The 26,265-nt window shown below is 48.9% G+C and overlaps 10 protein-coding genes across 10 annotated transcripts; 7 read left to right on the top strand and 3 right to left on the bottom strand.

Annotated features, from left to right (window-relative positions):
* Nucleotides 1–590: 590 nt before the first annotated feature.
* Nucleotides 591–2,174, top strand: LDB19 (Endocytosis regulator; the record flags this gene model as incomplete). Its single annotated transcript, XM_064897309.1, has 2 exons — nucleotides 591–1,032; nucleotides 1,072–2,174. 2 exons carry the CDS (start codon nucleotides 591–593, stop codon nucleotides 2,172–2,174), a joined length of 1,545 nt encoding a protein of 514 aa, XP_064756259.1.
* A 465-nt stretch (nucleotides 2,175–2,639) lies between these two features.
* LTR64_002944 (uncharacterized protein) lies at nucleotides 2,640–4,451 on the top strand (the record flags this gene model as incomplete). Its single annotated transcript, XM_064897308.1, has 1 exon — nucleotides 2,640–4,451. The coding sequence occupies one exon, from the start codon at nucleotides 2,640–2,642 to the stop codon at nucleotides 4,449–4,451; it is 1,812 nt and encodes a 603-aa protein (XP_064756258.1).
* Nucleotides 4,452–5,634: 1,183 nt separating this feature from the next.
* On the top strand, nucleotides 5,635–6,408 carry YAF9 (NuA4 histone H4 acetyltransferase complex and the SWR1 complex subunit; the record flags this gene model as incomplete). Its single annotated transcript, XM_064897307.1, has 2 exons — nucleotides 5,635–5,995; nucleotides 6,047–6,408. The coding sequence occupies 2 exons, from the start codon at nucleotides 5,635–5,637 to the stop codon at nucleotides 6,406–6,408; spliced, it is 723 nt and encodes a 240-aa protein (XP_064756257.1).
* Nucleotides 6,409–7,596: 1,188 nt separating this feature from the next.
* LTR64_002942 (uncharacterized protein) lies at nucleotides 7,597–11,024 on the bottom strand (the record flags this gene model as incomplete). Its single annotated transcript, XM_064897306.1, has 2 exons — nucleotides 7,597–8,479; nucleotides 8,659–11,024. 2 exons carry the CDS (start codon nucleotides 11,022–11,024, stop codon nucleotides 7,597–7,599), a joined length of 3,249 nt encoding a protein of 1,082 aa, XP_064756256.1.
* Nucleotides 11,025–12,676: 1,652 nt separating this feature from the next.
* Nucleotides 12,677–13,140, top strand: LTR64_002941 (uncharacterized protein; the record flags this gene model as incomplete). Its single annotated transcript, XM_064897305.1, has 2 exons — nucleotides 12,677–12,694; nucleotides 12,730–13,140. 2 exons carry the CDS (start codon nucleotides 12,677–12,679, stop codon nucleotides 13,138–13,140), a joined length of 429 nt encoding a protein of 142 aa, XP_064756255.1.
* A 2,947-nt stretch (nucleotides 13,141–16,087) lies between these two features.
* On the top strand, nucleotides 16,088–17,116 carry LTR64_002940 (uncharacterized protein; the record flags this gene model as incomplete). The annotated part of the gene is made up of 2 exons (XM_064897304.1): nucleotides 16,088–16,445; nucleotides 16,500–17,116. The coding sequence occupies 2 exons, from the start codon at nucleotides 16,088–16,090 to the stop codon at nucleotides 17,114–17,116; spliced, it is 975 nt and encodes a 324-aa protein (XP_064756254.1).
* A 378-nt stretch (nucleotides 17,117–17,494) lies between these two features.
* CDC28 (Cyclin-dependent kinase catalytic subunit) lies at nucleotides 17,495–18,630 on the bottom strand (the record flags this gene model as incomplete). The annotated part of the gene is made up of 4 exons (XM_064897303.1): nucleotides 17,495–17,768; nucleotides 17,818–17,981; nucleotides 18,037–18,545; nucleotides 18,594–18,630. 4 exons carry the CDS (start codon nucleotides 18,628–18,630, stop codon nucleotides 17,495–17,497), a joined length of 984 nt encoding a protein of 327 aa, XP_064756253.1.
* A 432-nt stretch (nucleotides 18,631–19,062) lies between these two features.
* LTR64_002938 (uncharacterized protein) lies at nucleotides 19,063–20,769 on the bottom strand (the record flags this gene model as incomplete). Its single annotated transcript, XM_064897302.1, has 1 exon — nucleotides 19,063–20,769. One exon carries the CDS (start codon nucleotides 20,767–20,769, stop codon nucleotides 19,063–19,065), a length of 1,707 nt encoding a protein of 568 aa, XP_064756252.1.
* An 869-nt stretch (nucleotides 20,770–21,638) lies between these two features.
* On the top strand, nucleotides 21,639–22,652 carry LTR64_002937 (uncharacterized protein; the record flags this gene model as incomplete). The annotated part of the gene is made up of 1 exon (XM_064897301.1): nucleotides 21,639–22,652. The coding sequence occupies one exon, from the start codon at nucleotides 21,639–21,641 to the stop codon at nucleotides 22,650–22,652; it is 1,014 nt and encodes a 337-aa protein (XP_064756251.1).
* Nucleotides 22,653–23,101: 449 nt separating this feature from the next.
* Nucleotides 23,102–23,542, top strand: TIM13 (protein translocase subunit; the record flags this gene model as incomplete). The annotated part of the gene is made up of 1 exon (XM_064897300.1): nucleotides 23,102–23,542. One exon carries the CDS (start codon nucleotides 23,102–23,104, stop codon nucleotides 23,540–23,542), a length of 441 nt encoding a protein of 146 aa, XP_064756250.1.
* Nucleotides 23,543–26,265: the final 2,723 nt, after the last annotated feature.

The raw sequence follows: 26,265 nt of genomic DNA, 5'->3' as shown, positions 1-26,265 counted from the left end.
GAATTCTAATTTCCATTACTCAATCGTCATGCGAGTGTCACGACTTGACAATGAATATGAATGTGTCGTTACATACAAAGGGTACGCGTGCCTGCGATTGAGACACCTGCTCAGTATCCAATATCGAATTTCTTGTCCCTCTCGTTGTTTCTTTCACTGCAAAACCACATCAGAGACCGAGTCGTGTACATCACTTCCGTTGTGGTAGTGCTTACGCTGTACATCCCACTTGCATTGTGAAGACGAGTCAAGCGTCTGCCCAGTCCAAGCAATTGATTTCCGACGACTGCTGCAGCCCGTGACTGTCCCAGACTGAACCTCGTCGTCATAATCAGTTTCAATTGCAGCAGTGCGGACCCTGGTCCTGCGCTACAAGCATTTTGGGCAGTCACATCCCAGGCACATGCTCCGAAGCGAAATCGATCATGCCAAGGATAAGAAGACCATCGATTCACGACGCCACGACACCTCCTGCTACAACTAATGCGGTGCAAGAAGTTATTGGAGCTTTGTCGAGAAAATTAACATCGCAGAACCTAGACACAACATCGATTAGTCCTGCGACCACAACCCGTAGAGCATCATTCAAGATGGATCATATTTTACATCCTACAAAGAAGGACAAGAAGCGAGATGACTCAAAAGACAGGGATTCTCGGAAGGAGAAAAAGCACGGCCTTACAATTCGACCTGCTCTGATGTCCAAGGACAGAGAAGCAGCAAAAAAGTCTGGTCTAGCATCCCCAGGCCTCAAAGCATTCGCTCCCGGCAAGTTTGAAATGATCATGGAGTCACCCCCAGCTATACTGCACGGTTCAATCAACTACTCCAGCGGAGCTCTCATATCAGGAAGGCTCAAGCTCAATGTGGAAGATCCTACAGGCGAGCTTCGATTGACTGATTTCAAAATGGTCTTGGAGGCTGTCACGACTACCAAGAAGCCTGTGTCGAAAGACTGTAAGGATTGCTCAACCAAGCACGAAACATTGAAAGAATGGAAGTTCCTGTCGGAAGCGAAGACATTTCAGAAGGGTCAGGACAACCAGTTTCCCTGGTCGTGCATGCTTGCAGGACGACTCCCTGCCACCACACAATCCCAAGTTGGCTCTATCTCATACGCTTTCACCGTCGAAGCTCATACCGCGAACGGAGAGAAGCTCACTCTCGTGCATCCACTACAAGTATGGCGAGCCATGTTTCCGGGTTCAGAGAAAACGAGCATCCGCATTTTTCCGCCCACCCACCTGACAGGCAAGGTAACTATGCCGACTGTTGTTCATCCCATCGGAAAATTCCCTGTCACCATGCTACTCAGTGGTGTCGTTGAAAAGAAGGCTGAGAGCACAACGCGATGGCGGCTCAAAAAGATGATGTGGAGGATTGAGGAGAACTCCAAGGTCAAATCAACTCCCTGCGAGAAGCACAAGCACAAGGCCCCCGAGGGCAAGGCTATACAACACACCGAATCGAAACAGCTAGGCAACGATGAATTGAAGGGCGGCTGGAAAACCGACTTCGACACCCATGGTGGTGAAATCACACTAGAGTTCGAGGCATCTTTAGCCACCAAGCCAGTTCACAAGGCCACCTGTGATGTCGACTCTCAATCTGGTCTGGAAGTTAGGCACAATCTGGTCATCGAATTGATTGTGGCAGAAGAATTCGTCCCTAACAAGAACACAAATCTGATTACACCAACCGGTGCTGCTCGTGTGCTTAGAATGTCGTTCAACCTGGTGGTGACCGAAAGAGGAGGTATGGCTATCAGCTGGGATGATGAGACGCCACCAATGTATGAGAATGTACCTCCATCACCTCCTGGCTACGGTAACCCCGATAAGACGGCTGGTGTCTCTGAACGTGCCACGATGGAAGACTACACAGGTCCCGACTTCGAATACGTTGACCTGGAGATGCTACCTAACAGAGATCCCGATCAGCCTCCTGTCTACAGGCAACGAGATCCGGCCGACATCAACGCCGGTCTGCCAATGAGAGACGAAACAAATCCTAGAGATTCATTCGAGGCTGGACCGAGCCATACAAGGCAGCGGCTAGGCGGCTTCAGACTAGACGACCTTGAGGCTGAGCCTCAGAATGCAGTGCACAGACACGAGTCAGTCAGCAGCAATACAGAAGACGCGGTAGACTATGGTGAAGGAACGACACAATAAGTGAGCACCCATGGTTTCTGGTAGACGTTGGAGTGCAAGGATATGGAAGGTTGTGATGCTTACGAACTATTGTTACAGCGCATATGATACCCATCGATGTTTAGTGGTTAGTGCTCTTGAGGCAGGCCCTTCATGCAGGCGGCTGTGTTTGTTTTACACGTTGCGAAATTTGAACTTCATTCATCAAAAACACTGTTAGTCATGATATTTCTCGTACTGAAACTGCCCTATGTTTGTCCTAATAACAAGGAAGTTCGTAAAAAAATTTTTAAAGACAAAGTTGTTACGAGTGTGATAGAATACACTTTTGAGGACGGCTGCATTTCCCAGTTAGAGCCAGCCGCACGGTGACGCTAGTCTGTTTCTGCAACCTCCCGCCGCCAGCCATTGCATACATCCCTTCGCCTCTACTGCTCTCCTGCTACAGATCTCGATCACGGAGCAAACGTGTCGACTTAACGAACTATGGCACCAAGCAGGGGTGGTATGGTCATCTTCTCTGGAGGAACTGCGGCCAACTCTTTGGTGGATGTCTTCGAGTCAATACGAAAATCAAGATCCAGTTCAATATCCTATATCATTCCCATAAGTGATAATGGCGGGTCGTCTTCTGAGTTGATCCGTGTGTTCGGAGGTCCAGGTATTGGAGATGTCAGATCCAGGCTAATCAGATTAATCCCTCTACAACCATACAGCCAGGAAAGAGAGGTAATTGGCACATTGTTGAGCCATCGCCTGTCAGGTTCAGATACACGAGATGCGCGGAACGAATGGGCTGATGTTGTCGATGGGACTTCCCCACTATGGAACGGCATATCCTCAGCCAAGAAGGAGCTCATTCGGTCCTTCTTCAACCTCGTCAATCTCGAGATTTTGAAACGTTCCAGGCCACCTACCTCAACATTCGATTTTCGGAGTGCAAGCATTGGTAACTTTCTCCTTACCGGCGCTAGACTGTTCAGTGGCAGTTTCGAAAGCGCGATATACCTGCTCAGCGCTGTCTGCGGAATACCTGACGAAGAGGTCAAGGTGATACCGAGCATTAACTCCAATTTCTCTCACCACATCGCCGCTGAGCTGGAAGATGGATCGGTAATAGTTGGCCAGAACAGCATAAGTCATCCTTCTCCTAATGTGGACCATATGGGAGGTTCGAGTCAGACAGAAACGAAGAGGCCGCAATCTGATATACATGACGCTGCTGTTAACAACATCACCAGCTCAGCTACACCCACTCCTTTGCCAGGCATGAAGGATGATGTGGAAGCAGGGCTCAATGCAGCGGAGGAGGAAGACGCACATCCACCATTCACTTTGCCCACATTAAGAACCAGCAACATAACCTTTTCGAAGGCAGCCGAAGAGCTTGTCGATTTACCTTCGAAGATAAATCGAATATACTATGTGAACTCCTTTGGTCAGGAGATCCTGCCTCCTGCCAATCCTCGAGCAGTACAAGCATTGCAACATGCTGAAGCCATCATATACTCTATTGGCAGTCTTTATACCAGCATCGTACCCAATCTCGTCCTCCGAGGTGTTGGTCAAGCCATGCACAAGAGCCAAGCATCACTCAAAATACTCATCCTTAACGGCTGTCTCGACCGAGAAGTAGGGCCTGACTCGCCTGGAAGACCTTTCACAGCTGCAGACTTCATTGACGCAATCGCAAGAGCCGGTGAGCAGAGTCGGGGTGTGGTGTGGTCGCCGAACAATCGCGCTTGCGATCAGAACGCTCAACACTCTACAACCGAGGCTGCACAACGACAATCTCGTCGGCCAAGCCTGCAGAGGGCGAAATCAGAGGGTGTGAGCCTGGTCTCACAGAGTCAGACAACTCGTGCAAGACTTTTGCCTCCGCCAATGCTTGCCTCTGCGATGCCATCACGTGTGGCATCTCCCTCAAGTTCTCCAGATCGGCCAAGTTGTCAAACAATGTCGACCACTGTCTCCAATGGTTCAGCAAATTCATCAAATGCCGTATACAAGCATTATGTAACGCACCTCATTCACCTCCCGAACTCAGAAGGTACACCATGGGTTGATCAAGAGCACCTCGCCTCGCATTACGGTGTGAAGTGCATACGAGTGTACGGTAGGCGTAACAAACATGGTCCAGGAATGTTGTATGATACACAAGCTTTGAGAGGCGCTATAGAGGCCGTCTTGGGTGGTCGAAGTCAAGACAAGACGTCGAGAGCTGATGATGATGAGACAGGCTCACGAATGAGGTTGCAGGAACGAGAGAGAGGCAGGAGGAACACGGTTGAGCGATAGCAGTTGACATGTAGAGACTCATCCAGCGCCACGTAATCATACTAGAGATCGATCGACCAAGCACTCTCTTGAGCTTTTCTCTTTCTGGTTGAGCACTTCATCTCACACTGAGAATGCCACCTCGTCTTCCTTCCCTCCTTCCACCTGCTGTATGGCCATTCCTCGATCCACCAGTTCTGAAACCTCCAGCATGAACACTCCTATTAGCTTGTGCTCCGTTTGCACTCTCAAGGCCCAGACCACCCCTTCCACTCATCAGCCAATCCAATCCATAATCCGTCCAAGCAGCTTCCCCAACTGCGGTGATACCTCTTCCGGTCCGTTCTCCAGTCTGGTCAGGTACTCCACTCTGATTCATCGCCCTTGCAATGCTGAACGCAGCATGCATATCAGGCACTACGCCATCTTCATCTTCTGGGTTGAGAGGCATCAGATGCGCGGGCAGGTTGATCGATTCAAAGGGCAGGAAGTGGCCGGGTACATAGGCTAGTGTTGGGTCTGTGGGGTCTGTAGCTGTATTGACTGTCGGTTGTGTTTGGTTGAGGTGTGAGGAGGATTGGGTGTTACTGGAGGAAGGTGGGTGGCAGAATTCCTCGAAGAGATCGGCGTGATGTGAGGCGTGGAAGTGGATGTGGGTGTATGAGGAGTCTTTAGACATGGTTCTCTGGTCCTCTAAAAGGCTGTGGTACATTCTTCGTCTTTCCCTTAGTGAAATCTCCAAATGTATCGTCAGCTAGAAATCGGGGCGTGTCAGGTTCGTGTTTACTGTTATGGAAGCAGGCGCACCTGATCAGCGAATCATCAGCCGCTATTTGCGGAGTGAAGACGAAAGTTCCCCTCTAAGAAATGGCCGCTGCCTCATCTACTTGCAAATCCCTAAATATTTCGAACAATATTCTTACAAGTACGATTAATACACTGGCTGCAGACTCGCATTGTTTACTCAGCCTACAGGGAGTCTTCTGTGGTATATTGGTGGCCGACTCCCCAGCTTCCCGACTTTCCTACAAGCACTCAATGATTCCGCTTCGCTCAACCAGATGAACGAACAGCGATCGCATCTGCTTATATGAGACGCATGAGACGCAAGACACTAAATATCAGCCCGTGATCAGATAGTTGGAATAGATCCAAGCAGCACTCTACCATCTCAAGCGCATTGCGCCTGCCTCCGACACAAACAATGCCCGCACCAGCATCCTCGAAACGCATTCGCAATGTCCAGATCTATCGTCCCTTCATCTTCGGCAGCGAAGCAACACCTTTCGCACCTGACAGACGTCCTGACAGTGCACCACCAGATCACACTCACAAGTGGGCTGTTTTCGTGAAAGGCATCCCGATCGCAGACCCTTCAATTCCTGGCGTCGTTCGCAATACTGATGTAACACACTGGCTTCGCAAAGTACAGTTCAAGCTTCACGACACGTACGCTAACTCCGTACGCATGGTTGAGGCAGATCCTAGCGGAATTTTCAAAATAGAGGAGACAGGATGGGGCGAATTTGAAATCGCGATCAAATTCTATTTCGTCCCTGAAAGTGGTGAGAAACCGCAGCAGCTATGGCACGCGCTAAAGTTACATCCATACACAGGCGACATCGAGAAGCAGAAAGCAGAGAGAATGACGGTGAGATCAATATGCTATGAAGAGGTGGTGTTCAATGAACCGGTCGAGGCTTTCTACGATATCCTGACTAGCGGTGCGGACAAACCAGTGGGTGGTAAAGGAAAGAAGACCTCCGAAGTCCCGAAACGAACAGCAGAGATACCTTTGAGTAGTGGAGATGGAATAATATGGAGCAGGCAAGAAGAGGGAAAAGAGCTGGATCGCCTGAGCGAGGCAGTGAAGAAGGTGGAGAAGATGATACAGGACGAGAAGGCGCAGCTGATCGCCGAAGAGAAGAAGCTTGCTGAACTCGAGAAGACGGAAGGTAAAGTGCAGAAAAAGCGGTAGACTGGCGATGAAGATGAACACGAATTTTCCACCCAACTCTGGCTACTTGACCTGACTCTACCCAAGCATGCAATACGGAATGTATTGCCGTCAGCTCCCTGGCGCCCAGTTCCACGTGATCATTAAAAAGCTGAATTGAAGAGGCTTCTCAGAAACCGAATGAAGATCAGTATAGCACAGTCATCGACCTGGGTCAAGAACATCCTCGTTTCCAGATGCAGAAGCATCCCACAAGACATGAGTCCCAGCAACCGCAGCCCGTTGTCAGCCCGTTGTCAAGCTCAAACAAAACTGTGTCCGTCTCTCTGTGAAGATTTTCTCCAGAATATAGGACACTTAGCAGCAGCTGGCCGCATTGATCCAACATGTTCCATGGAATTCCGTAACCGAAAGACACAGCACTGGTTTCACAAAGAGCGCTAGCTTCGAGCCAATCTCCCTGTGATACAGTGGTAGAGGTGCCGTAGTACCGTATACCCGCCTCGTGCAAGAAGGCGCAATCAACAAAGCGGAAACTCACTCGTACTTTCAAGACCGGGAAACGGGAGAAGAAGAAGAGCAGACAAGAGAAGACGGGGTCGGTAAATGAAAGGAGCTCATCACAACCACCTACCCCTAAGTCAGGAAAGTTAGAGCGAATACTCAGGTTCGGTCAGGAAACAGTTTCGAGGAGGACTTTCCAACTCGTGACTCTGCAACGTGTATCATACCATCACGTCGCTTGATTTCAGATGAGTACCACACGCGTTTGCTCAAGAAGAGCCCCGTATGAATACAACCACGATGCCTAATATTCAATCTTGACTCATTAAAGCAAAGATTCTGGCCTTTTTTTCCTTTGAAGTCATGCTGGTTGGAAATGTGCAACAACAGTATTTCGTTGAACAAGTCAAGAAGGATAAACACTGCCCAGCAATTAAGAAGCTAAGTATGTACTAAGTCAGTCTCTTGAAAGCTTTGCATTCGTATATCGTATCCGAAGGGTATCATGTTTTAAGAAGCAAAATCTATGAATCCAGTGACCCGTCGAACTCAACATGTTCACGTGCCCCGTTTCTCGTCTACATCCACGATCTACTCTATACATCCGCATCATAGCCAACTCGTCAAAGTCGTAAATTGGTCATGGTTTCGTCACCCTTTATATCTTCGACACTTGCTAATAGCCCAGCTGGAAGAACAGACCTACTAGCCCTGACTTCTCAAATGGTCAACCAGCTGATTCAGCTCAATGCGAACCTCGTCCGTGAGTTGCTCGGTCGGCTCACCGAGAACACTCAACATGATAGGAGCGAGCTTGGGAGTTAATTTCTGGACGTTGCTGTCTTGCTCTCGATACAAGGTGATGATCATCTTCCATACTGGCTCGTTTTCCTGGAAGTCGTCCTTGAGTGGTAGGATGTTGACAAGTGCTGGAAGGACATCGGATAGAGGTACAGCGGATTTGTTCTTGAGGATCAGCCGAGAGACACAACCCGCTGCATTGTCCTTACAGCGCGCGTTGGAGATGGTGAGCAAATTCTCGAGCTTGCTCAGGATAGTGCCGTATGACTTGGAGATAGTTGCTGTATCGGATGACTTCTCCACCAGACGACCAGCTGCGTAGGCGGCGTTCGACTTGGTCTGGTCATCTTCGTCAGACATACGTTTTAGCAGGATGGTCATGAGCTGAGATGTCATTGGTGTGATAGCTTCGCCCATACCGACGATGATCTCCGAGATCACTCCACAAGCAGAGGCTCGTCCGAGACTTTCTGCACCAGATGCGTAACGCAAGACTGGCTTCTCGAAGATCTTCCACAGTTCGTTAAAATTGGGTCCTAGAGCAGCTGCAAGTCCAGAGATCACATCCATTGCGGAGTCGATCACGAGCCATTCGAGTTCAGTGCTGTCCATGTCTTCAAGGTCCGGCTCTTCCTCTGCCAGGTCTGCCTGACAAGTATGCTTCTTAGTGATGAGTGTACCGACTACCTGAACGACCTGGCGTAGGTGGTCTTGGTTGGCGATTAAGAAGGGGCCTGTCATCTTGAGGTTCTCGGCAAGGGACTGAGCGATCGTGGACACAACGGCACTAGATGAGATTGTCAGCCTTGTCGAGGGAACACAAATCATGTAAAAATAGAGGTGAGCTTGATAGTCAGAGGGTTGAAAACGCTTCTGCGTCATCCATACTTTGTATGTAAGAGTGAGCTGGGTAGCGATGGTGATCATCATGTGATGCAAATAAAAACAAATTGGGAGCGAACTTACGTGTCTTCCTCATCAGCCCATGTAGTCAATGTGGCAGTCATAACCAAGTCACCAAGCTTCTCAAGCTCAGGAACGGGCTGGACCTTGAGCGGCAGGCCTGCTTGCCATTTTTCTTGTGCTCCAGATTCTTCTTGTACTTCGTACAGAGCAGCGTATGCTCGGTGCAGTGTGCTGAAAGCGGCTTTCCGAATATTCTCGTACGAGTGGTCAACCAGAGGCAGCAACTTTTGAATCGTCTTCTCGAAATAAGGAATGTATGCAGCCTTGGTGTTACCAACGACATCGCCGATGACTTCGATCGCAATCTCTTTCTCGAGAGCAAGTGGTGTAACGGTCGTTAAGTCATTCCAGTCACTGTCATCGTCGTCAAGGTCGATGTCCTCAATATCGTCGTCATCATCGTCGTCGTCGTCGAGCGCATCTGCAACCTTGATTTTTCTACCAGCAATAGTGACCTCTTGGCCAACCAAGTCTTTGGCTTCATCGCCGAGCTGAACTTCCATACTCTCCTCCTCTTGGTCAATGCATTCGAAGAGGCCGTTGACAACTCCACCAAGGAAAGGTGCAAAGTCCTCTTCGTACACTTTGGCCAACGAGCCCCAGAGAATGTAGGTGCTCTCTTTCAGTCTGCTGTGCTCGAGCTTGAGAGCCTCTTCACTGGCTTGCATCAGGGGTTGCACATAATCCTTGAAGTCTGCAGGACCAACAGCCACAGCCATCTCGCCCATAGCGTCGGTACAACTGGCACGTAAATCGAGTTCATCTTCGCTCTCCTTCTTTGTAATGTAACCCTGCATTGCTTGCATGGACTCGCTCAGATAAGGCTTGAAAGGCTCTTCAACAGTAGAGGCCAGGGAGCCGAGCGCACCAGCAGCTAGGCCTTTGATCTTGAAATCGGGATGCTGAATCAACCTCTGCAAGAGTGGTGCTAACTTGTCGAGGTATTGCACTGCGTCGTGAGACTCCATGCCGTCAACCACAGAATCGACGGCACTGACAGAGGACCGCATGATATCGATGGCTGGGCCCTCCTCCTCACCCTTGAATTGCTGCATAGCAGCGGTCAGGTTCTTAGCTAGCAGAGGCATGAGCTTCTCATGTTCTTTTGTTACGTCGGTTGGTAGATCATCAGCCAGACGAGCAGTAGTCTGTAATGCCGCTTGTCGAACGGAAACGTCCTGATCTTCAAGCAGTTGGTACAGAACAGGGAATACGCGTGCAAGCTGAGTACTGATGAAGTCGGGGGCACCCTCGACGGAATAGCCCAGAGCCATGATAGCTGCTCTGCGGTAAGCAGGGTCACTATTCGCTGCATATTTTGGAAGTAGGTCAACAAGTGGAGCAATCACTTGCTGGGCAGGTAGATTCTGTGCCATCGTATCGATCAAACCCAAAGCAGAGCGACCTGGAGTAACGTCGTCATCGTCGTTGATGTCCTCGATCTCAGCAACAACAGCAAGCATGCTCTTTGTAAGTGGCTCGCCCATCTTCATACCCTGAACTCTAAGTCTTCGGTACACAACACACTGTATCAGAAAACTGATAGCTTGTGTTCTCGTCTCATCTGAGAACTGCTTGTCGGTACCGATCTGGTTCATGAGTTCGACTAGATCATGAAAGTGTTTCTGGAGAAGCTGGTATTCTGTAGTAAGCAAGGTGTTGAAGACCTCAAAGGAAAGCATAATCTGTTCATCTTTGCCATTCGAGATGGTGTCTTGCAGCACTTTGACCATAGCAGGAAACAAATTTTGAAAGGCTTTGACCGGAGCCTGATCCTCTTCGGCATCAATCACCATGGCCATTTTCGAAATTGCAAGGAGGGTATTGACTCGGACGTCGAGGCTCTCGGGATCTTCGATTGTCGTCGAGAAGAGTTCGAACAAAGCCTGGAACCTGTCGCTGAAGTTTTCACCCATTGTCTCTAAAAGACTGTACAACAAATATACACCGACTGCTCTTTCGTCCGCATTCGAGCTCGTCGCAGCCTGCTGCAGCATGTTTGGTAGTTCGGCCCACTCGCCATCTTCGAGATCTACTTTCGCAATCGCACTAACTAATCTTGAGGAGGAATGTCGTGTCAAAGAATGTTTCTCGGTCATTGTCGCTTGGAAGAGCTGACTTCGTGCCGACTTCCTCTGCTCATCTGGAATTTTAGTCCACATCTTTGCGACGAGAGGTCGAGCCTGTGTAGCAGCAAGCTGCTTCAAGTCTGGACTATCATGAGAGATGATTATTTGCATCAGGAACAACAGCGCTTCTGGCCGCTTGTAATATTCATCTTGTAGAACCTTTGTGGCAGTCTTGACATTGCCTTTCTTTGGATCAAGCACGATCTGCAGCTGCTGCAGGAATCTTTGCTGGTCCATGTTGCCAACAATGTCGGCGCCTGCGCCCAGGGATTTGTATAAAGGACAAAAGATATTTGAGCGAACAGGGTTACAATTGAAGGCCAGACAATTAAAAAAAGCAGCAGAATTACACAGGACTGCGATGCACATGCAGCCAGGAAAAAAATGCCCAAAAAAACTTGCAGCCCAAAATTCCTGTGTTAATTGTGAGGCTGCAAGGCATGAAAATGCACAAATAGCTTCTGATGTGGGGTAGACCTAGATGAGATTCCGGCCAGAATGCTGTTCTAAGCGGGCGACATAGAGGCGCACTAGTAGTTCGTTCTCAAGCAACTCTACCGAGTTTGATCTGAGACGGTGTTGTTGAGACGTGGATGGAACATTATGGTAGAGATAGCCACTCGTGGTAGTGCGATACTGTTGAACAACCACTATATCGACCCGAGACGTCATTCCACATCAATCAATCGTAGATCATGTCGCTTATGGTAGTGCCATAGTATGCTCTAATCTTCGTGCTTGGCACCATCCGCAGCGAGTTTCACGGACACGGTTGTGTGTTCTGAGACACCACTAGAATTGTCCCCGCCAACCAACAGCCGCTGACAGATCGTAATGTCTTTCCAAGTATAAAGCTTTCAATGCGAAGACAAATACAGTACTGGCTTGCCAGCTTTCAGAAGGGGTTGAGTCGATGGACGAGGCTAAAAATCGCCCAATCGCTGTACTTCTCCGAATCTTGGTTCATTGTCAAGCACCGCCGGGAATGTATTTCCGGACCACTCGAATTCATATACAGACAGGGTTCATATTTTATTTCGTGTCAAGCAACAATACCAATGTGACGCTTTGTCATGGCTCTATCAAACAGCGCTTACTTGGAAAGATTTGTTGAGCAAGGAAGTGCCAGTCTGACTCTATGTCAGAGAGGCAATGCAGGTGAATGCTAGAGCAGCTTTCACATTGTGTTAAAATTGCAGATTTCGTGTAGATGTGGTACAGCTAGCTGACCCGAGGGACGACATGAAGCATCCAACAGTAAATGTTTTGTAGTTTGCTTTGCTTTGCTTGCCATCACTCTCACAACAACGTTGAGTCGTCCCAAACAGCGGTCGATTTGTGCTCGATTTAGCTTGTTGTCGCAAATTTGTGCGTGGCACCAGTATCGTGCAGGTGGCATAGTGGTAATGGTTGGCTGCGGATCGTTTGTCCGAGCTCTTACTGTAGGTCGAGATTATTTCGCGGCCAATGACAGCTTCAGGAATAATTCTTCCGCCACTTTGCAAGCCATTCTTCGTGAAAGGTCCAGGGTTGCACGCTGCGCTTAATTAAGGTACATACACATACCTTGCTTGAGACGGCGTCAAGCAACGATCCGGTCATATTGTCTTCTGCTGCCAGATATTGGCCGCGTTTCCTCAAACTTTGGTTCCGAATGCTCAACAGAGAACCAGCTCCGTCTGACAGGTCATGTCGAGACCGATTATACCGCGTCCACTATCTGACAAATCTGAAATGAATCCTCCTTCCATATCTCAAAAGGCACGTAAAATCTCCAATGCTTGCACTGCGTGCAAACAGCGCAAAACAAAGGTAGGTCAATTTCCCGCCAACCTTTACCCACTTCACTCACTAGCACTCCGTGTAGTGTTCGGGCACAACACCCTGCGATGCCTGTTCGAATCGAGGTGGGGCTTGCGTATATGATGCAGCATCTGACCAGCGAAGGAAAATCATGCAGCAGCGGGCTTTGCAGGATTTAGTCGAAATGCAAGCAGCCCTCGATCGAAATCGACAGTTTCTTGGAGGCATGATTGCCACCTTTCGTGTTGGCGACACTCAAACCTCGAACGACCTCCTGGCAATGATCCGATCCGAGATTGGCCTTGCACAGCTTGGCTCTTATGTCGCGAACACTCGTCGTTCGAATCCCATGATCGAAGAGGCTTTCCGAAGTATTGATTTCACGAGCGATGCCCAGGAAGGACTCCCATCTCCCATGCAAATTCTGAAAAGCATGACACCGCAACATAGCTCAACCATTGAGAGATCCGCGCTAGATGGCGGCAGTCAAAGCTTGGGTTCGGCCAGTGACACTGCAAACTTCCACGAATCGGTGGATGAAAACATATGAAATCGCCAACGTCGGTCAAGTACGCGTAAGCACGAAGTCATCAGGATCGTCGGCGGCACTCTCGTGTGCTGATTTATGATCTCGTCTCACCTCCCTGAAATCTTGCTGTGAGAAATCATGTTTGACTGCCTACTAGTGTTAGCCTACCGCAATAAGATAAGTGATGACTCGGAAGCCACGCCGATCCACATGTCGTCTGACAACGCTGCTGCGGCGTAGTTCGTTGCCAGCTCATGGTGTACGGTAGCAGGCGTGGTTGGTAAGAGGAATCCTTCGAACCCAACGAGAATCAGGGCCAACGAGTACCAACTGTATATTCTTGAGAGGTCGGCATTCACGTCAGGCTCGCTGCTTCGTTTGTGATCCCTGGCCATAAAATCAATCAAGAAAGGTGTGAACAGCGACAGTCTCAGAGCAAGCAGTACAGGAAGGAAAGCATGTGTATTGAGTGCAGCTGGGACACAGAAAAGCAAGAGGACATAGCAGAGCAGGGCTGCTGTTCGGATTGTTGGGACTGGTCTGATTTTCTGGCGGGCTGCAGGCTGTTCCCTAACCGTATCCATAACTGAGCAGAATAGGTTTTGTGAAAAGGAGACTGGAAGGGTCTGGTTCAACACGAAATACATCCACAAATGAGGCACGTTGTATTGTTGACCTGTGAAAATTAGCAGACCACGAGGTCAGAGGCAACGAGAAAGGAAGAAGTTCACCCAGCATGCTCATCCATAAATTACACCTGTAGGAATACAGTAGTGAAAGGCGTACCTTTTTCCAGGTCGCTGGACTTGCCAATAGATCTTCTGCAAAAGTTCGATACAAAGTCGAATCATTAGCCCACTTCCAGACTTGTTGCAATTGACGGTGTGAACCGGAAACGGTTCTCAGGCGATGGAACAACTGTAATGCGTGTCCAGTCGTCTAGGCATGGTAAGACGCAATGAGGGAATGGGGCATATTCCACGACAGTACTGCAAAGCTGATCGAGGCCGCCACCGGAAATAGGATGCGTAATTTTATTTAGGTCCCAACCGCTCTTTGATAGATTCGTTCATCCTTCTGTTCTGCGAACGACACATTTTTCGACGTAGGATCCTGTTGGTGTTGAAGACCTGAAGCCTGATTACTCAATGATCAAGTTCGAAACGACCAAAGCAGCAATGATATAGCTGAAAAACAGGACCGCACCGAAACCATTTTGACCTGCTACAGTCTTTGCATCACCATCTTCCGCTGCGGTACTAACGCTGACGTAGATACACAAAATGTGCACAGTGAGAAGTATTGTTTGTGGCATTGTTCGAGGGCGCCAAAGTCTTGTGGAAAGGGCCAACACTCTGTGGAAGGATGGGAAAGAGTCGAGAGAGCTTTCTCAAAACATGACCAGACACCCGGCACGACAGCTTTGACGCTGTCAAAGACACACATTTATTTTTGATGCAATCTAGTTACGGCATCTCCGGCACAAGTCAGGACCGAATCGAACGTGTTGTGTTGAGTGCTTCGCGTGGATGTCTGGAGCAGCGTCAGATCGACCGATTGTCTGAAAGACCTTCAATAGGCCATTCTTCGAGACACAACTCACCGTCATTCACAAAAAATTTGGCTACAAAAAAGGCGTTCAATAAGTTGCAGCCAATCGGAAGGGCTGCTAATGGCTCACAGGGAGTGAAATCATGCTGTGCGAGTACAGCGAGAGTGGGATGGTCACAAACGATAGCAGGATATTGTATTCAGGGAGCCGACGGCTTTTGCCATCCGACAAGCACTTCTTCGATGAACCGCTATCCGCAGCGCCCTACAACTTCAACCTGGCAAATATCTGGACGTAAGCCTGTGCTCGAGCACCAAGTCTTCACCACACAGCAGTCAAAGCCCTTCACACGTGTTGAAGTCGAGCTTACTGCTCTACCGAAGATTCCAGTTATCTGTTAACGTGAACACCTAGATTCAGAACTACTTGAACCAATAACTTGGCTCTAGCCTGCTAATAAGCTGGTGACGATGCTCGCGTTGGACAAGTGAAATAGAAAAGTGCCGTCGGAAAAATATTCCGGGCATGGATTTGATACTAGCCATCAGCTCTACGGTCGACGGGCTGATTTTCGTATGGTAATCCACTCAATTAAAGCCGATAATTTAGAACAACAAAGGAAAGTGCACATGCTGGTCCTTCCCCTATACATTGAGCATAATCTTTCTCTGATGATACGCCATCCTGTGCTTCTCTGCTATACTATCGTAAGGTCTTGAGATTTCGTCTTTAGTTCTGAACAATCGAGGATTTGACAATAACAACTTGATTCTAGCGAAGGACTGATGGACGCCGAGCGCCGACGCATGGAGGTCATATCGGACTACTAGTATTCCCTTCACTTTCTCTCTCTCTTTTCCTCTCTCCACCTCGAAACGATCCATGCCAGCAAAATGCAGTTTCCGAATGCCTTCCGGGACGTGAGAACATCGTGATGAACCATCCACGCCGTCTCTTGCGTAGCCCAAAAGCCTGGTTTCTCCGCAAGCGTGTATCGATCGATAACATGCACGGACTACCCCGGACAGTGCTGTAGCGATAGTACGAGGGCATCTACGCCTTTTGACAGTGACTGCCTCAAAGAATTTTGTATCGCTTTCGGTATCTACTAACTTTAAGCCTAAAAATTTTCACAAGCCACCCTTGTCAGCAAGACAAGTTCCAGGTCGTTGAAGTGCTGACTTTGCAGCAAATACCTGTAAAATTGCCAGAATGACACAAGCATGCAGCGTTGGCTCGCCGAACATAATCATTGTCGGAGCTGGTGTAATCGGCTTATCAACAGCAATATTACTTCAGGAGGCAGTACCTAAAGCATTGAGTATAACAATTGTTGCTGCAGAGTTCCCATCTCGATCTCGCTCAGAGACTGGCAACTCTGTTCAGGAATCGATATCTTCAGCAGACTACGCCTCAATGTGGGCAGGAGCCCATTATCGACCTATTCCATTTCTCTCGCCATCGGATCCTGCATATACTCCACTGTCACCTGAGCAACGTCGTTTCCATGCACAACTTGCGAAGGAATATAGTCTTGCTCTACACACCGCTGAAACCATGAAAAGGCTGGCAAGGTCGGAACCAAGATCAGGAGTGCAGATCGTTACTGGTGAGGAGTATCTAGAATGTCCTCCGATAGAAAACCTGAGCCGGAAGACGGGGGATGTGTATGCGAGTGTTGATGACAAATTCAGAGTCCTAGATCAAGACGAGCTTGACATTATGAACACGAAGCATGCTCAGCGGACGACTTCCGGCAAAGTGAAATGGGCTTGTAAGTACGAAACATATGTTGTAAATGTTCACTCATACTGTCAATTTCTTCTAGACAGGTTTATCAAAGCTGGCGGAAGGACAACCAAGAGATGCTTGCATGATCTTTCAGAGGCTTTGGACGTCCTTCCTCAAAGATCACCACAGCAGAGCCGCGTTCAGCCAGTTATAATCAACTGCTCCGGTCTGGGTGTACCCACCCTCTCCGATCCAAATACCAAAGTCATTCGTGGACAAACCGTACTGGTACGCAATAAATTCAACAAGACTCTAACGCGGCAATGTGCTGATGGAACCTGGTCCTTCCTCATCCCTCGACCTTTGAATGGTGGCACTATCGTAGGTGGTACCAAACAAATTGACGACCTGGATGACTCTGTACGATCCGAGGAGCGAGGAAAACTGCTAGAGAATGCAGTGAAGTACTTTCATGAGTTTGTGAGCGATGTGAATGAGTTTGAGGTCATAACGGATAATGTTGGTCGAAGGCCGTGGAGAGAAGGGGGAGTGCGAATTGAGGTAGATCGGGATACGCTTAGTGGGAGAGCTGTGGTGGTACATGGATACGGTGCCGGTGGAAGAGGGTATGAATTGAGCTGGGGCATAGCTTCTCAGATTTGCGCCTTGGTGCAGACACACGTGCAAAGTAAACAGCTTGACGCCAAGTTGTGATAAGCGGGAGAACAATACGATGTTTCCAGACGCAATACGTGTCGCAGACACATGTGCCCCATGGGATCTTTATCAAGCTTAAGATTGATTGTGCTGTCTCGAGAATCCTCGCTGCATAACCGTCTTGCTCAATTGGCTCTCCGCAAAAGACATACCGCAACCGGTGATATTATGCCTTGCACTTCGGCCTTCTTCAATGCCAGCATCTTTTCCAACCTAACCCATACCCACTTTTGATAGCACAAGATTCTAGTACAACGTGTCTCACTAGCCCAAAGCCATCTTCCCTGAGTTGTGGACCATATCTGTGTTCGTCAATCATATAACGTTTCTCGTAACGCCGTCGAACATATAAATAAAAGCCTAACAGACACTGCACTAATGATAACCGTTGGTCTTGGTCGGAGCCGAAGTTCGCTGACTGTAGACGGCCGTCCCTCCAGTAAAGTAGTCGTGCAGGCAAGCCTGCTTAGCGCTCAGTCGTCGGCTCGGGTCGTACTCTAGCAACTGGTCGAGCAAATCAAGACCAGCTTCATCGAGTGTAGGTGCAAATTTCTGCGTGCTCTCACGTCGCCATTTGGGGAAAGTTGCCTTGAAGTCTGGAAAGGACGTGACGCCTGGCCAGGTATTCTCGTCTGGTGTGCCGAGGAGTCTTGCAGGAATTAGCACAGGGCCGTACAAAAAGAATTCGATATACTCACTTAAAGATTTTGAAGATCTCATCAATCTCCGAATCACCAGGGAACAGTGGTTTTCGTGTGCACATCTCTGCAAAGATTGCGCCTACAGACCACATGTCCACGCCAGTCGAGTATTGTCGGCCACCTAGGAGAATCTCAGGAGCCCGATACCAGAGTGTAACGACCTGGAAAGTATTGTTAGCAAATTATTAATCCTTATTCGCTTACGAATATGCTCACCTCGTGTGTATATGTTCTCAGTGGTACACCAAACGCTCTAGCCAGCCCAAAGTCCGCCAGCTTTAGGTTGCCCTCTCTATCAATGAGCAGATTCTGTGGTTTAAGGTCACGGTGTAGGATCCGATGGCTGTGACAGTAGCGTATACCCTCGACAAGCTGTGCCATAAACTTCTTGACCATGTCCTTGCCTAATCCCAAGCGTTGCATGTCTTCACTACCTGTAGGCAGTGCCTTTCCGCGTCCGCCCTCTGCAACTGGTAGCGCCTCCATGTACTTTTTCAGGTCTAGATCGAGGAATTCGAAGACGAGGTATAGTTTGTGGCCGTCGGCGTGGACAATGTTCAGCAGGCGAACAATATTAGGGTCGTTCATCTCCTTGAGAAGAGAGATCTCGCGGATAGCCGTGCTCGGTACGCCTTCATCTTCGGCTTCCAAGCGGATCTTCTTGAGGGCGACAATGCGGCCGCCATTTTGGAGGTCGCGGGCTTTGTAGACGACGCCGTAGGTACCTGGACAAGGTCAGCCGAGGCGGTTCGTGCTTCAGAACCTATGCTTGCCTTCTCCGATCTTTTCTATCTTCTGGTAGTTCTCCATGACGCTGTGCAGTCTCGAGTCGAGTCGATCTCGGTCGAGTACAGGGGCAGGGTCTGGACGGAAGACGAAAGAACCCTAATATAGCTGGAGACAGATAATGCACTGTACCTATTCGTTTGCACCAACGCTCGTTAGTGAGATTGCATGTATCGGCTCAGTCGCTCGAATTGTAATTGACCTCGTTGTCGCTGAATCTGGGAAGGGCAACGAGGCTGAAACAAGCAAAACAAACAGATTCTCGAGCGTGTTTTGGCGCGTGCGGGCCTTCGCGCGAGCATGTGAGTTGTGGGGCGTCTGCGAACCCTGCCAAAGACTTGCCTCTGATGCCTATCACTACTGTTATGGTTTTTGCACATCGAATCTTGGATCGAAACGTTTACTTTCCTGCTACAAAACTATTACTTAAGAACAATACCGCAAATGCATTACTGGTTAGCCACGAGCCGTCACGGCCTTCAATGCCAGCATATCAACACGTCTAAGATACACTTCCATAGCGTGCATTGCTGGATCCCCAAAAACAACGTTCCTTAACTGTGCATCGGTGACAGTATGGACTGTTACCTTGCTGAGATTGTCTTTCTCCCATCTCTGAGAAGTTACTCTTTGCATAGCCGAACTGCTCTTTTCGCCTGACGAGGATGGCTGAGCAGGAGCACGCATCAAGACTAGTCTTCCTGCATTGGACAATGTCGCCTGGGGCACTAACCAGATGTTTGGCTGCGGACGTGTGCTTAGCTGCTGCTGGAATTGTGCTGATGGTTTCACACTGGTGTCTTGCTGTAAGTAGCCTAAGAGACTGCATTTGTTCACTAGCCTATTAGCCACAGCCTGGCTGCAAGGATTGGTGAGCTCCATTTTAGGTATTGTCAAGTCGAGCTTTGACATTGAGTTCTGCAGACACGTCATGGTTGTGCCAGCAGTCACCCGCATCCGCTGATCTGGCTTTGACGAGATTGGTAGTGGCGATGAAAGCAGGTCTACCAAACTTCTCATATATGCCTTTTCTGCCCTCACAACCGGATCACCTTCATTGATGAAGCTGAAGAACAGAGACTTTTGGAAATTCTTAACATCTGGTTTCGCCAGTGGTAGAAGTGTGACTGGCGGTGCTCCAAAGGTGACACAATGTATCCTCTTGAAGCAACCAGTCAGTATACTAAGCTCACTCCGTATCGAGCTGAGCATGTGTGAATACAGTAGAGCAGCAACAGCGCCACCAGCAGAATGGCCAGTAATAAGCAGACTGCAGCTTGCGCGGCTCGGGTTCTCCTCGAGCAGACTTCTCAGTCGCATTGCGATTGGTTTGATCATGGCTTTGGCAACTTTGAGAAAACCTGCGTGGCAGAGATTACCTTCATCGTCGAGGAATCCGGCTGGACTTATAGGGGCAGTTTGTAAGTTCACGTTCCAGTCTCTGAGACTGAGAGTACTCGTGCCACGGATAGCAAAGACCAAGGTCTTCTTGTCGTCGCACGGTACAGAATTAATCACCATGGCCTTTGTGCCCAAACGTGGATCGGCTGATACAAACGCGTCCCTGCCCATCGAAGAATTTAACGACTTGTACGCGTTGGCTGAATATTGAGCTGCAAGACATATTAGTGGCCACGTGGGAATATACACGCGCAGCGGAGGTAGGTCTGAAGGTAGCTTCGAGTTGTTGTAAAAGGAAACCTTGGACCATATCGTGATCTTCTGGGTACATCGCTGATTTGGCTGTGGTCGTTTCCGTTCTGCTCTGTTCTGCGTCACAGCTCTTGTTGTTTCCACGGATCGAGGCGCGCTCTGACCTGCATCTTCCGATAATATGATCGAGAAATCGTCGTCGTTCTCGTTCCACCTATCTTCATCAATGCCTGCAATTATATTGCTGAACTGTTCATCCACAGCGTCCTGGTCGATCGATCGTTGAAGGGTAATGGCATGGGCACCAGGCGAGTAGTTCCCTTGCTCGAAACTGGCTGTCTGTTGTGACAGGTTTTGTGCTTGGCTGTAACCTCCTAGAACGTCGCCGTATGCCGGGATGGAGTGGTATGCTGGAGGGGTAGCATTAAACTGAGGCTGAGATGCTGTCGCGATCATCGGTGGAGGTTGTGGGGGTGTCGTCGTCTGTCGACGGCTGCTGAAGAGCCCCATGTCGCCATGTCTTCACCACCATATACTGCTTTTGCAGAGGTGTATAGGTCGCGGCTTTCCCAGGAAGTGGAAGTAAGGATAATGCTACGATTTCACTGATATGGTTGTTGGAACGGCTCGTATTGCCGTGATCAATTGTGATAACCGTCAACCAATGGTTACCACCGCCACGTCATGGATGCGATATTGAGCCACCCTGCGCCTCAAGGCGGAAAAACGCTTTCCGTTCTTGGCTCACTCACCTCATTCGCTGAATCACTCCAATTGATCACTGCTTCAATGCAGCTTTCAATGTCTCAGAACCGTCGAGGACGAAACATGCTTCAATCTCGGCCCTTGATAGAATCGTGTCCGAAGTCCCGTCAGCTTGTTGATTCGCTAGGTCGATCGATGTCCTCGCAAAGTATTCCGGTTGGGAATTGTGCGTTGACCAGGGCCTTCGATGAGACGTGCAGGCAGCTGTCAAATATCGAAGAAGCTGACCGAGGGCTACATCGTTCTTACGTGTTGTCGAGCTGGGCAATTGGCCATGATATTGTCCATGGTTTACTGTGCTCTGTACATGTCAACTCTACATCAGAACTTCGGATGGGTGATGTTGTCGTCAAGTCATTTGCAGCCCTTCCTGAGCTGTCACACAGGTTGCGGTGTCAACCCACTGAAACCGTTTCCTCAAGGTAAACTCAGATCTGGACTGAATTGATTTGACTTCAAGATGAAGAGACACACTGACCAGGTCGAGCCAAACGAGTTAACTTTATGACTGCTATTCAGAACCTGCCCTCAATCGTGATGGATGGTGACAAGTCGTGCTGTAAAGAGGATGATTGTTCAAGTCTACCCTAGGTGAGCCGTGATGCGTCGATCTAATGGCCAATCTTGTATCTGCATGGGACGACATGACAGCGGATCTAGCACTAGTACCGGACAGAACACCAAGGCTGGACTTGGCTGATATGCTGGGGATCTACTTCAGCCTGTATCCGAAGAAGTCCGATATGAGGACGCCATATTTTCAACGACAATGGAAATCTACTTACAATGCTGCAGGTTATCGACGACAGCTGGCGATAATGCTCACATACGAAACGGAAATGTCAAGAAGACTGTCCGTTGTGGCGAGTCGAGTCCGTGCCTTGACAGCATCTACTACAGAAGAACCAGCTATGGATGCACATCGATCCGTCTCGATACAGTCCAGCACAGTACGGTCAGAGCAATCGGTTCGAAATGTCGTAGGGACAAGGAAACGGAAAAGAGATACCGAGAATAGTGACGAAGAGGTCATTCCTGCCATCAAGAAAGCCAAAGCACTCACTCAAGACTCGCCTCAAATGGGCGGTACTTGTACTGGTGCTCCTGTCCTGCAGGGAGACACGATAGCCAACCCTGAAGAGTGTCAAGATGAGCCTAAGTCGATGTTGAGAGCTTGTTTCGATGACACCGATATCGCAGCGATTCAGGGTCTGCATAATCGAATGGTCGTTGTTATGGCTACGACCGTTGAGTTAATTCAAAAGTTGGAAGAAATAGATCGCCTGCTCGACAAACACCTCTTTGCAAATTGCAATGAGAACAACAGCGGACGTAAGAATTTGACGACTGACTTGACGCGCGATATTTGCAGTTTGCATGCGCGAGGCCGATACTTCATCTCTCATATTGATACCTTGGCTCATCGTCTGCTAGGGTATTTGACTGTACACAATGCTTGTTTAGCCACTGCAATTCACGCTTCAGATAAGGAAATCGGGGAGACTCCAAGTCACGATACCGAGAACGAGCTCTGGTGGGAGCAATCTGAAAAAGGAGCAATACATTATTGGTTGTGGGCTACCACTCTGCTGCTAGACAAGCCGGAACACCATGTTCATAAGGTGTAGGACGAGGGAGATCGAAGCACACCTTACAGGAGCTGACAAGGTTTGGATGGAATTTTATACTTAGTGCGACTCTGGCTGCTTTTGAATTAACGAGCATATTTGGGATTGAGCACACGTTATCTGGAATGAGGAGCTGTCTGCACACATTTAGCATATTTACGTACTCTTTTCTACGTTCACGGCTAAAAAAGAAGAGCCCGAGTATCGAGGAGATGTCACGTGATCCCGCCTCAATTCATCGCAGTACAAAGTCGTTCCGAAGTCGACCTATCAAGTCATTTTCATCAGATCTCATTGCTGACAGCCTGTCTGAACCGCGGCCACCTCGCCTTCGTTACAGTGCGCGGCTTGCCTAACATTCCGGTGTCCCGTTTTACCAGGCATACTTTGGAACAAGCACACTATATCTACTCAGCAAGTCGCCCAAACGTTACAGACAAGAATCCAATATGGTTTTCGGCGGTCTCTTCGGCGGCGGTTCCTCGTCTGGCTCAAATAACAACAATAACAACGATGATTCCTCATCCACATCCTCTCCGAGCACGATATCCACACCCTCTCCCTCGCCTTTCTCTTCAATCAGTACCTCGCCATCAGGCGGTTCTTCTTCAGCCATAAAAGCGAAACTCCAGGGTGCCATCACACAGCAATCGAACCTCATCAACGCAAAGTTCCTGATATCTAAGATCAATGAGAACTGCTTTGACCACTGTGTGTCCGAGCCGGGTGCCAGCCTCTCCAGCAGGGAGCAAACATGTCTGAGCACATGTATGGAGAAATATATTGATGGTTGGAACGTTGTCAGCAGAACGTATGTTGCGCGCTTGCAGAAAGAAGGAGCTCAGTTGCAACAAGGAGGCATGGGAGGACTAGGTGGAGGAGGGTTCTAAAATTTCAGGAAGATCGTGAAGAGACATAGGATTGATTGTTTGCTTGCTTGCTTGAAGCAGGAAGTGGAAAGATATGAGAGTAGAAAGTGTTTAGTTGGTCTGGATCACACAAGGCCATCCATTTTTGACAAGACAGAACGCAGGATCTGTGATATGAACTCCAGGTATTCTGAACGTCAGGTTGCTGGTAATGTGGCAATGGCCGTGAGCATCTACAGCATGTAAACCAAGATCGGCGACCAAGATTGTACAATACATAGACTTCAATTCCCTGCACGAATACAGCATTTGTCGTCTGAACAATGAATAAATGGTAAAGACAGCTCGGGCAGCGAGCCTCTCGAAGAGCGACCCGCAGTTTCGTAACCAGGTGGATCTAACGCTCCAATTGGTGCTCGCGAAATAGTGTCGCATGTGCACTTTCTGTCTTTAGAGGCCACGATGCGTTATGTTTAAACATACCTGAAATATTGTCTGCTACGCCTCCTGACCCGGAATTATATGCATAGGGTCGCAAACCTAAAGAGCAACTTGATGTTCTCCTGACGCTCTCCGTCTTGACTGCCTTGCTCCTCCGTCTCCCGAAACTTCACCCATCACCGCTACCAAAATGTATAGTACCAGCATGATCACGAGCCTACTGCTTTTCGCAATATGGCTCGTCTCAAGCAACGCAGCTGGTTTGTCGGACACAGAGAAAGAGATGAAATCAATACCAGTGCGCCTATACCGACCCACAATTGGGTGACCCTTTGCTGACCATGAGCAAGCTACGAACACATAGTCTGGCACCTCCATACCTCGACTCGGACCTGTCAAGTCGATGGTGGGACTTCGGCGGCGACACGATAATACGGGCAGACCAATACATTCGTCTAGCAGCTGACATGCCCTCACAGTCAGGATGGATCTTCTCTAAAATACCACTGACTGCGACCAATTGGGAAATCGAGTTTGAGTTCTCTATTGCTGGCAAGGGCAACCTACATGGCGACGGCTTCGCATTGTGGGTGACGAAAGAGCGAGCACAACCGGGACCAGTGTTTGGGCACGCAGATCGCTTCGAGGGTCTAGGACTTTTCTTCGATACGTACAAGAACAACAGACCAGGGGTAGTGTTTCCTTACGTTATGGCGATGATGGGGGATGGGAATATACCGTATGATGCAAACAACGATGGTAAAGCGAATGAGATTGGTGGCTGCTCGGTAAGCAATGAATGTGACGAAAGGGAGCCTTGAGCTGACAGCATGCCAGGCACGAGGTCTAAGAGGAGCATCGGTGCCTACCAAAGCAAAATTGACATACTTTCAGGACCAGTCACTCGAATTACAGCTGCAGTACAAAACAATAGATAGTTGGGTACAATGCTTCAGAGTTACTAAAGACGACGGGAAAGGACCAATAAAGATGCCAAACACCGCCTACTTAGGCTTCTCAGCACATACTGGCGAGTTGTCTGACAATTTCGATATCGTTAGCGTCGATACGAAAAACTTGTACAGTCCGACTGCTGGATCGAGGGGACCACAAGGAGGTCAATCTAGACCTGGAAATCAGAGCACATTCAAGAGTTCGAACAAGCAAAGCGGTGGGTGGGGATGGTTCTTCTTCAAAATGATCGCATTCTTCCTGGTTTGTGGTGGTGGCTATGTGGGTTACACTGCGTATAAAAAGAAGCAGAGAAGGGAATACAGGGGCTTCTAGGATGCTTAAAGGCGGATGTTAGTGATCACTTGACAGCATTTCTGCGAGAAATCTTGAAATCGATGCGGAACCTGCCTCGCCGAGCTTATATCCAGAGCTTTTGCAAGACATTACCCTTTCAACCCACGCTTGGTCTGCCTCGCCTCACGATGCGCCTCAAAACTGCTTGAGATCTTGGCATCGGGACATGTTCGAGGCACGGTGCATTACTTGGAAGCAGTAAAGAGTTGTCAGGAATTGGGAGATTCCTGAGATCTCCGCATTTCATTCAGGTTGTATGAGGCTAGGAAACACAACAGCGATCAAGAGACCTCGCTACAAGCACGTCGGACATCGACACGATGGGTCGTCATCTACTCGGCCAAGCAAGTCTGAGTACATTCGCGACTTCAGCCACCGTCACTAACACAGGGACGAGGTATATGGCTGCTGAGTATCTAGCTGGTGGGAACGTAGGATAGGCCTGGTACGCACGCGTAGAACAACAGTCGCCAAAATAGACCCGTGCTTAGCACCTGCTTCGAGCAAGCTAACTACGAGAGGTATCTGGTGGTAGGGTGCACAATCAGGCGAAGGATGAGTAAACACATGACATCGAACTGGTAGCTTGCTCAATACACGGTAGATTTCGACGTCGTTCACTGTGGCTACTAGATCTCAGCTCTTAAGATCTGATCATGTTCGCGTTCTTAATTTGGTAAACGGAGTCTTTGAGTCAAGTATTATAGAGTATGCCTGTTACATCTCGAATGCAATAACTAATACGGCCACTTCTGAGAACATTTGACCTAAACTCACTTTGAGCTGACCGTACATCCCAAATAGGGCTAGCTTCCTGATTCACTCGTGCTCGCACGAATTTCAACACCAATCAGATCGCTCTGTTTCGTGCCTCTTTGACCTGCGTTGTTTCCAGATCACGAAATTTGCCAAGCCGTCTGATCGGTCTGCATTGACAATTGCAGTGACGCCGGATCAGCCAGCACCTGCTGCAGCCTACTTGTACTCCGTTTTCC

Source organism: Lithohypha guttulata, assembly GCF_036872675.1.
Source record: "Lithohypha guttulata strain CCFEE 5908 chromosome Unknown scaffold_2, whole genome shotgun sequence".
Taxonomy (NCBI): domain Eukaryota; kingdom Fungi; phylum Ascomycota; class Eurotiomycetes; order Chaetothyriales; family Trichomeriaceae; genus Lithohypha; species Lithohypha guttulata.
The sequence above is the reverse complement of the archived record's forward strand: the minus strand, read 5'-3'. Positions and strand labels throughout refer to the sequence as shown.